General features: G+C 42.0%; 1 protein-coding gene across 1 annotated transcript; it reads right to left on the bottom strand.

Moving 5' to 3' along the window:
* Positions 1-968: 968 nt before the first annotated feature.
* LOC129857776 (transmembrane protein 74-like) lies at positions 969-4210 on the bottom strand. Its single transcript, XM_055926329.1, has 2 exons — positions 3992-4210; positions 969-3321 (listed from the first exon to the last, which is right to left on the bottom strand). The coding sequence occupies exon 2, from the start codon at positions 3257-3259 to the stop codon at positions 2459-2461; it is 801 nt and encodes a 266-aa protein (XP_055782304.1). The 5' UTR covers positions 3260-3321; positions 3992-4210; the 3' UTR covers positions 969-2458.
* Between the last annotated feature and the right edge of the window lie 6907 nt (positions 4211-11117).

Below are 11117 nucleotides of genomic sequence, written 5' to 3' on the forward strand. Positions count from 1 at the left end.
GAGAATTAAGTCAGAGGAGAGGGACCTTAGACCTTCTCCTCCAATATGGTTGGAAGGCAAAGAGATAGAATGGGAGGAATCGAGTTGGCAAAGAGAAAGGATGTGAGGAATCGAGGAAATCGAAATTGAGAAAGCATTCTCTATTATCTTTCCTTGCATCTTGTGGCCTCTCCCCTCTTCATCCCCTTGCTTCCAAACATATTCATCTTGGGTGTACAGAAATATATATATATTTTTTATATAACTTTCCGGAAAGGTCTCTGATTTGGCACTTTATTCTCCTTTAACTACCAAAACACACAGTTTCTCTGGTGCAGATACCCTTTTCCATTACCCCTCTGTGACCAGAGAATTAGGAGTATTTCCCAATAATGTCTCCTTCTTCCTGAGTTGTGCTCCCAGTCACTACTCCCCACAAATTGAAAAGCATTGGATTGGTGTAGACATGGGCTAGAGGATTTTCTTATGACTGTCATTTCCTGTCAAATCAATTAAGGGAAGTGCACACGTCAAAATAAAGGAGAGATTATTGGGATGAAGACGTGAAAAGGGAAGAGGGAACAAGGAAAGTGCTTTTCCACTGGAGGTATTTAGAATGAGATAAACTTGCCATCCCGTGTAGCTCAGTTGGTAGCGCACGGCCCTTGCAATGCCAGGGTTGTGGATTCGATTCCCACTGGGGACCAGTATGAACAAATATGAAAATGTATGCACTCATTACTGTAAATTGCGTCTGCTAAAAAATATAATCCAACTAGGCTTGGCCGTGTGATGTTAAAGGTACTTAGGACATGCGTCAAGTAATGCAGTGAGTTGAAGAGTTTATGTTTCACCATCAGTCTGCTACTGTACAGTTACACTACCAGTATGTTTCTGTAGTACTACTGTACTACACAGTAGCCATAACTACGCAACTGTCACAAAAGACAGGGTCTCATTACAGTTACAGTAACACCAGTCTTACCATGTTTCTGTAGGTCTTGGGGTGTATATTTTATTCCATTACCGTATATGCATCATCGAACAGTATGGAAAACACATGACAGGGCAAACGAATGGAAGCATAATTAATAGCCAACAAAATGAATTTGCCCCACAAAAACGACAACATGACTGTTTCTAGTGATAACCAGAGAGCATCTTTTCCCTGGAGGCAAACACTTGTGATTCGGAATAAAGGCTTTGAAGAATTGAAATCAGAGGTGGAGCAATGATGGAACCATTTTCAATGCCTCTTGTCTTATAGGCTACTGTAGTAGGCCTACAAATACAGAGATGATTGCAAATGATAGTGGTGATGTGTCTCTCTCACTTCACCATAAAGAAAAGAATTCTCAACCAACAGTTCTATGAACTAAATAGAACATTTTCTATTTTTGTTGCACCCATCATTTCTGGTTTGTTAAAAGAAATAGATCCCTATTCCAGTAACATTTTAATGGCATATCTGAGACTTCTCAAAGGAATACAATACGGTTTAGAGTATTGTGGGATGTACGTCCATTAGTGGCCTATAATAAAAACATTGGTAGCGAAGGCCTAGCCTATAAATTAAAACCCTATTTCTCTTAAAGATACCTATTAATTACATTGTTATATTGTGATCCAGTGAGTTCTCATGTTGCGTGATCATTCAAGTATGATAATTGCATTTACTGCAGGTACAGTACATTAGAAGTAAGTAGGTTCTTTGAACTGTGCAGTACAGTACAGTACAGCACAGCACAGCACACTACAGGACAGCTTTATAAACTGGGGCAAGTCTTTCATGTGTGATTAAGTGACCTCCCTCCATACACACACACATACACACACAGTGAGAAACCACAGTGAGAATTATGCTCACCCACATTGAGGAAGTTGAAAAGGTCCTTGGCTGTTAGCATGTGCACCACTGAGCAGATTCTGTCATATCAGATTTGATACGATGCACTAGACTAGGCTAATACATCTCACTTTCTAAACTCATGGGACAGACACTTTTCCCTCTAAAATATGTGTATGCATCATATTACTGACTGTCGGACCCTTTCACAGAAAACACGTATCAACTTCATAATAAATGAAATCTCTCAGAGATTTCATCTATGAAAAATGTGACACAGCATTTTCCATTTCCAATAACACGTTTTTTAAAAACGTAGATGTTTTTTATAAAAAAAATTCTTGTCATGCTTATTCATTCTGTATCATTTTTTTTTGCTTACGTGATTAAATAAGCCTATACCTTGCATGTCCATTCAATTATATGGAGATGATAATATAAGACAATTAATATTTCATCATCTTGAATATTAAATCAAATTAATATTTGAACAGTTACGCTAATGTTCTGTAGGTAGACCGACTGATTGATTCAGGTTGCACGCTTTGGGCCTGGAGTACCTGCATCATGCTGTATTGTGTTGCTCTGTCTTAGTAACACAAGACAAAGTATTTTTCTCAACAGGATTGCGTTTTAATTCAAGGTCTCATCTATCTCTTCCTTCATAGACAGGTGCGCGGACGACCGACTAGGGCTAGAACTCGTTTTTAAATTGATGGAGCCATATAGTTTCCCTGAGTGCTTGGAATATGCAAAGGCTTTTCTCCTGTACATCTCTCCCTTCCACATAGATATCATTAGCAGAGTGGACAGCACTACCCCGCCCAGCGTCAGTAGACAAAGCCCTGCTATCACGCACCTATCCAGGTGTGACCCTACCCTGGCACTTTCGATTTCCAGCCTCTCCATCTCCCTCGCGGACACGCTCTCCGGGTCCACTTTGACCTCGCGAGGGACTGCATAGGATATAATTACTAACGAGATCCCGGTGACTAGGAAAGTGACCGCGCTTATAAAACCGTAATCTACAGATGCCCCCGAATTTTCTGATGCGAGATCATCGTCTGACATTAGGGAGAGCTCATGCAACCCCTCGGGCCGAATGTCGCTCGCACAGTCATTAGGCCTACACCAGGATTTGTGGATACTTTCCCCACTTTTCCCAGGGCTTGCCAGGCGCAAATTCACATTCTCGTCGACGTAGGTGAAAGATGTCTCTAATTCTTCGTCGCAGCACACGTTGACCTTCTCCACCGCAGGGTGACGGTGCTTAGGATGCGGACCTCCGTTATGGGGAACCGTCCTTGGTGCTGAATTACACAGTCCTTTGCAGCCCGGAACTGAGATAGAGAGAGCCCAGTCAAGGGCGCAGGGAGGAACGGGTTGTCTGCCTCTTCCTTCCTTATCTATATAAAGCAGCTCTACAGAAGCCATTCGATTCTTTCCGCTGGTTCACTTCAATAATTTCTCCACGGCGTTCTCAGTCCGCAGCATCCCTGATGAGAAATAATTGACAAATCAGATGTCACATCGGGGCTGATTATTAAAAACTATCAAATTATTGCATAGAGAAAAAAGGTAGCCACCTGTGCGTAATTTGTGCCGTTTCAAGCGCATTCTGGGCACGTATGCTCATGATGTTATCAGAAATACTTAGTCTAAAATTTGACCAGTGTTTGGGTTTAAATAATTTGCTCAATGTATACAAAGCGATTAAAGTGACAGATTAGCCGTATCCAATTAGTGCGCAATCCCGTAAACCCACAGATGATCTGTAATTCTTTTTCAAACATAATGTCTATCGTGTTATGGAAGAACACACTCTTCACTATACCTAGTCATGAGAAGTGTATATAACTGTATCATAGGGCACATACAATTTCCAATAGGCTGTTATGGAGTTAAATCATTTCAGTAGGCTGTTTTGTGTGAGAAAGAGGGCTGTTTTTGAAGTAGATAAAACACTTTCCACGCCTTGCAATATGCTTCTTCGCAATATCGCGGTGAAATATTGAAGATGAGTCAAATAACGTGATAGGTTTTGCGATGTGTATTTGGAGCATGCATAGCATTGCCTTCTCTATAGCCACAGCGCATCTGTTTAGTGTGCTCAGCTAATATAAACAACTGTATTTCAGGAAATAATTCATATATAAAAGCACTTACTTCTTCAGAATTCATCACGTCGAATTGTCTGCATATTCCAGAATACTTTGTATAGAATAATCATAATAGATCGATGACTAAATGCCTTTAACGAACATGTAGCCTACATGATGTTGGAGTCCTCGTCTGCTTGAGAGGAAAGATTGTCGCTGTAGTCCCTCCTTCCCACGCAAGGTTTAAGCTGCCTCGCAATGGTGCTGAAATGAGCTGGCTAACCCCGGTACCCTTGAACAGATGCAGATTACTCCAGTGTGCAGTCAGAATAAACACACACCAGAGAGGATTTCATTCTTATGGACCTCTGCATTTCAAGTCCATATAGACTTGTATAAATATTGCTAAAATAATGTTGCCCCTAAAGTATCAACCTTATGGAAATTCGATATCGTTTATTTGATCAAATGTCCATTAACGTTACTAGAGCTGTGTTAATACTCTGCTCAAAATGTATACTTCGTGTAGATGCTTGGTTGCATCAAGTGAAAACATGCATAGGCCTTAACCATAGCCAAGGTGAATTGTTATTTAAACCACATAAGGGAAAGGGGGCACCTAGTCAGTTTTACAACTGAATGCATTCAACTGAAATGTGTCTTCTGCACTGAATCAGAGAGGCGCGGTGTGGTTGCCTTAATCGACATTCCAAGTCATCGGCTCCCGGGGAGCAGTAGTTGTCGGGGGTTAACTGCCTTGCTCAGGGGCAGAACGACAGCTTTTTACATTGTCTGCTCAGGGATTCTCCCTTTCGGTTATTGGCACAACAATCTGTGTCCTGGCCCCATGGAGGATTAGTGGTCACTATGTCAAAGGCATAATTTAATCCATGTTTAATCTAGAAAGCTAGCCCTGAACATTTTAGTACATGTCATTAATTCACATATTCTGAGTCCATCAGTAATCCAAAAGATACAGTACAATGATTTTCCTGAATGACAACACTTTGCATTTCAATTGATGCCATTGTCACATCCACCTGCATATTTGTTAGTATAACCCTATCCCTTTATGCAGCTGTGTCCCATGCACCACAATTCAAAGCTATTGAGGCCATGCAAGTATCAGAGAGCCAACAATACATTCAGAGCACAAACAGACAACAGAATCAGACAGAATTGCCCAATCACCAGCAGACCAGTGGCAGTATAGGGTGAAGGACTTTGGCCCATGGCCCAATAAACTACCATTTAACTGATGAGGCTGGAGGAGAGAGGAGGGAAGTGATTCATCTAGACAGTTGTTCCAGCAGAGCTTGGGAAGCAATACTGCCCAGTCATGGCTTGATGTATCATGACCCTGCAATATGAGAGTGGCCAGGCTGCTGTCTATTCCAAGTATGAACAGAGCTGATACAGTATATGACTGTGTACTTGTCTCAGACTTACAGACCATCAGGTGTTATCTGCTACAGCTAGGCTACACCACTCCGCCAAGGACAAACGCCCTGCATGCGGCAAAGACAGCAACTCAGAGGCCAGTACATCTTCATAGAGTGTCTCATGCCACTGGCACATCCAAAGGGAGAATGGGCTGTACAGTGCCTTGCAAAAGTATTCATCCCCCTTGGCGTTTTTCCTCTTTTGTTGCATTACAATCTGTAATTTAAATGAATATTTATTTGGATTTCATGTAATGGACATACACAAAATAGTCCAAATTGGTGAAGTGAAATAAAATCTAAAACTTGTTTAAAAAAATTATAATAAATAAAATATGGAAAAGTGCTGCATGCATATGTATTCACCCCCTTTGCTATGAAGCCCCTAAATAAGATCTGGTGCAACCAATTACCTCCAGACGTCCCATAATTAGTTAAATAAAGTCCACCTGTGTGCAATCTAAGTGTCACATGATATGTCACATGATCTCAGTATATACATGATCTCAGTATACCTGTTCTGAAAGGCCCCAGAGTCTGCAACACCACTAAGCAAGGGGCACCACCAAGCAAGTGGCACCATGAAGACCAAGGAGCTCTCCAAAAAGGTCAGGGACCAAGTTGTTCAGAAGTACAGTTCAGGGTTGGGTTACAAAAAAATATCCGAAACTTTGAATATCCCACAGAGCACCATTAAATCCATTATTAAAAAATTGAAAGAATATGGCACCACAACAAACCTGCCAAGAGAGGGCCGCCCACCAAAACTCACGGACCAGGCAAGGAGGGCATTAATCAGAGAGGCAACAAAGAGACCAACAATAACCCTGAAGGAGCTGCAAAGCGCCACAGTGGAGATTGGAGTCTCTGTCGATAGGACCAATTTAAGCCGTGCACTCCACAGAGCTGGGCTTTACGGAAGAGTGGCCAGAAAAAAGGCATTGTTTAAAGAAAAAAATAAGCAAACACATTTTGGTGTTCACTGAAAGGCATGTGGGAGACTCCCCAAACATATGGAAGAAGGCACATTGGTCAGATGAGACTAAAATTTAGCTTTTTGACCATCAAAGACAACACTATGTCTGGCGCAAACCCAACACCTCTCATCACCAAAAGAACACCATCTTCACAGTGAAGCATGTTGGTGGCAGCATCATGCTGTGGGATGTTTATCATCGGCAGGGACTGGGAAACTGGTCAGAATTGAAGGAGTGATGGAGGCACTAAATACAGGGACATTCTTGAAGGAAACCTGTTTCAGTCTTCCAGAGATTTGAGACTGGGACGGAGGTTTACCTTCCAGCAGGACAATGACCCTAAGCATACTGCTAAAGCAACACTTGAGTGGTTTAAGTGGTTTTACATTTCTTGGAATGGCCTAGTCAAAGTCCAGACCTCAATCCAATTGAGAATCTCTGGTATGACTTAAACATTGATGTACACCAGTGGAACCCATCCAACTTGAAGGAGCTGGAGCAGTTTTGCCTTGAAGATTGGGCAAAAATCCCAGTGGTTAGATGTGCCAAGCTTAAGAGACATGCCTTAAGAGACTTGCAGCTGTAATTGCTGTAAAAGGTGGCTCTACAAAGTATTGACTTTGGGAGGGTGAATAGTTATGCACGCTGAAGTTTTTAGTTTTTTTTGTCTTATTTCTTGTTTGTTTCACAAGAAAAAGTATTTTGTATCTTCAAGGTGGTAGGCATGTTGTGTAAATCAAATGGCACAATCCCCCAAGGCAACAAATAGGAAAAATGCCAAGGTGGGTGAATACTTTCGCAAGCCACTGTAGATTATAAACAAGGATATGACACTTCTTAAGGGTGTGCATTATCTTTAGGGATGTCACGTTCCTGACCTGTTTTCTCTTGTTTTGTATGTGTTTATTGGTCAGGGCGTGAGTTTTGGGTGGGCAGTCTATGTTTTCTATTTCTATGTTGGGATTTTGGTGTTCGGCCTGGTATGATTCTCAATCAGAGACAGGTGTCTATCGTTGTCCCTGATTGAGAATCATACTAAGGCAGCCTGGGTTTCACTTGTGTTTTGTGGGTGTTTGTTCCTGTGGAGGTTTTGTTGCCACACAGGACGGTTTCGGTTTTGCCACGTTGGTTGTTTTTGTATTTTGAATTGTTTTGTTGACTTTCATTAAAAGAATGAACACGAACCACTCTGCGTTTTGGTCCACACCTTCTGTCAGCGAGGACAGCCGTAACAAGGGAATAACACATTTAGATTCAGATTAAGAAAAGGTTCATGTCCTCAAAGACAATGCCCATGTCATCTGATTATATATGATTAGATTAATCTATTTTACTCATTTCAATTACCTTTATGAGCAATTTCAAGTGTACGGAAGGAAATATGATCAAGCATCAGCCTCTGGGCATCTAAAGGCCAATGCTTGGTGGATTATTAATAAGCAGGTGGCTCAGTGGCGTATGCCTTAGAGATTGTTTTGGAGAGTTGGCACGCAAACCATAGCTGCATTTCAGATGTTTTGACAACGTCTTTCAGGGGAGGACAAGGCCGGGTGGCTAGAGAATTACGAGAAAATAAAATTGGAGTATATTCTTTTCCCATTAGAGACAGAAAAGGAGGGAGTATAATAGAGAGAAAGGGAGTAGTAGAGAGAAATTAAAGACAGCACTAAAAGGTTGGGCATCCGAGAGCGGTTGTAGAGGTTGATAACAGTTAGACAAGGTCATGAAATATTCAGTAGTTGGCACTGAAGGTTCATTGAATGTTTTTTCTAATTGCACCAAGGTCTTGTCCTGACATGTATACTATGGATTATGTTGTAACTTCTCATAATGCAGTGCTGTTTTCTCTCATCTGAATATCAATCAGCCTTTTTTTGCCTTTCGGAAGGAATACACCTCAAAAGATGGAAGCAAAAACAGGAAGGCAAGGCTGTGTGTGTGTGTGTGTGTGTGTGTGTGTGTGTGTGTGTGTGTGTGTGTGTGTGTGTGTGTGTGTGTGTGTGTGTGTGTGTGTGTGTGTGTGTGTGTGTGTGAACCAGATTGTCAGCTTAAAGCAGACATTCATCTCTTGATGAAAAGATAAAGAGATAAAAAACTTGCAACAATCATTAACTCATGCTGCTCATTTGATTACACTTCTCGGCAGGGATAATTGAATATTCTTTTCCATCTACTCGCACTCTCTGCATTATGATTCATTTAATGCTGTCAATTAAGGCCTCTACCATAGCATGGCTTGCTTTGCATACTAATTTATCTGGTAGCTGTTTTGTGCTATTCTATGGCTTGCCCCTAAATGTCTATGCAACTGAAATATTAGTCCTATCTCTTCGTGACATTTAAACAATTTTACTGTATTTTAACAGTTTATAACAGTATTACAGCATACAATTGCAAATCTTGTTTTTTGAGAGAGCAATATTTGCTATTATCGTGATCAAACCATGTCATAGGGATTTAGTGTTAGGTCATACAAACAGCTCTTTGGTGTTTGGTATGCAGAGCATACTTTTGCAGGAAAGCTGTTTATTATGGAAAACACACAGGTTGGAAGCAGGGATAGGTTTTGTTCATTAGTCAAATTAAATAAGCTTTACTTCAGGCCAAATGTCATTCATTTTTGGAGACGAAACATGCCAAACCTTGAGAAGTCTGTTGGCAAAGTAACCACTGCAAATATGAAATATAAAATAATATATATTTTTGTTGTTGTGAAGTTTAGCTTGAAAGTTCAATTAGAAAAGGAATGTTCTCACGAAATGCTTTGTAATAAATAATTCATGGAATTAGCATCAAATAGAATTACGTCAAAGTCGAAGCTTCAGAATATCAAATCAAATCAAGTTTATTTTATATAGCCCTTCGTACATCAGCTAATATCTCGAAGTGCTGTACAGAAACCCAGCCTAAAACCCCAAACAGCAAGCAATGCAGGTGTAGAAGCACGGTGGCTAGGAAAAACTCCCTAGAAAGGCCAAAACCTAGGAAGAAACCTAGAGAGGAACCAGGCTATGAGGGGTGGCCAGTCCTCTTCTGGCTGTGCCGGGTGGAGATTATAACAGAACATGGCCAAGATGTTCAAAATGTTCTTAAGTGACAAGCATGGTCAAATAATAATCAGGAATAAATGTCAGTTGGCTTTTCATAGCCGATCATTAAGAGTTGGAAACAGCAGATCTGGGACAGATAGGGGTTCCATAACCGCAGGCAGAACAGTTGAAACTGGAATAGCAGCAAGGCCAGGTGGACTGGGGACAGCAAGGAGTCATCATGCCCGGTAGTCCTGACGTATGGTCCTAGGGCTCAGGTCCTCCGAGAGAGAGAAAGAAAGAGAGAAGGAGAGAATTAGAGAGAGCCAAGACTTTCAAAATGTTCATACATGACAAGCATGGTCAAATAATAATCAGGAATAAATGTCAGTTGGCTTTTCATAGCCGATCATTAAGAGTTGAAAGCAGCAGGTCTGGGACAGGTAGGGGTTCCATAACCGCAGGCAGAACAGTTGAAAGTGGAACAGCAGCAAGGCCAGGTGGACTGGGGACAGCAAGGAGTCATCGTGCCCGGTAGTCCTGACGTATGGTCCTAGGGCTCAGGTTCTCCGAGAGAGAGAAAGAAAGAGAGAAGGAGAGAAGTAGAGAGAGCATACTTAAATTCACACAGGACACTGGATAAGACAGGAGAAGTACTCCAGATATAACCAACTGACCCTAGCCCCCCGACACATAAACTACTGCAGCATAAATACTGGAGGCTGAGACAGGAGGGGTCAGGAGACACTGTGGCCCCATCCGATGATACTCCCTGACAGGGCCAAACAGGAAGGATATAACCCCACCCACTTTGCCAAAGCACAGCCCCCGCACCACTAGAGGGATAACTTCAACCACCAACTTACAATCCTGAGACAAGGCCGAGTATAGCCCACAAAGATCTCCACCACAGCACAAACCAAGGGGGGGCGCCAACCCAGACAGGAAGATCACATCAGTAACTCAACCCACTCAAGTGACGCACCCCTCCTAGGGACAGCATGAAAGAGCACCAGTAAGCCAGTGACTCAGCCCCTGTAATAGGGTTAGAGGCAGAGAATCCCAGTGGAGAGAGGGGAACCGGCCAGGCAGAGACAGCAAGGGTGGTTCGTTGCTCCAGAGCCTTTCCGTTCACCTTCACACTCCTGGGTCAGACTACACTCAATCATATGACCTACTGAAGAGATAAGTCTTCAGTAAAGACTTAAAGGTTGAGACCGAGTCTGCGTCTCTCACATGGGTAGGCAGACCGTTCCATAAAAATGGAGATCTATAGGAGAAAGCCCTGCCTCCAGCTGTTTGCTTAGAAATTCTAGGGACAATTAGGAGGCCTGCGTCTTGTGACCGTAGCGTATGTGTAGGTATGTACGGCAGGACCATCTCGGAAAGATAGGTAGGAGCAAGCCCATGTAATGCTTTATAGGTTAACAGTAAAACCTTGAAATCAGCCCTTGCCTTAACAGGAAGCCAGTGTAGGGAAGCTAGCACTGGAGTAATATGATCAAATTTCTTTGTTCTTGTCAGGATTCTAGCAGCCGTATTTAGCACTAACTGAAGTTTATTTAGTGCTTTATCCGTGTAGCCGGAAAGTAGAGCATTGCAGTAGTCTAACCTAGAAGTAACAAAGGCATGGATTAATTTTTATGCATCATTTTTGGACAGAAAATGTCTTATTTTTGCAATGTTACGTAGATGGAAAAAAGCTGTCCTTGAAACAGTCTTGATATGTTCGTCAAAAGAGAGAT

The sequence above is a fragment of the Salvelinus fontinalis genome, chromosome 6, assembly GCF_029448725.1.
Source record: "Salvelinus fontinalis isolate EN_2023a chromosome 6, ASM2944872v1, whole genome shotgun sequence".
Taxonomy (NCBI): Eukaryota; Metazoa; Chordata; class Actinopteri; order Salmoniformes; family Salmonidae; genus Salvelinus; species Salvelinus fontinalis.

Coding starts and splice junctions, on each gene's coding strand:
- LOC129857776 (XM_055926329.1), bottom strand. CDS start 3,259: ATGGCTTCTGTAGAGCTGCTTTATATAGATAAGGAAGGAAGAGGCAGA.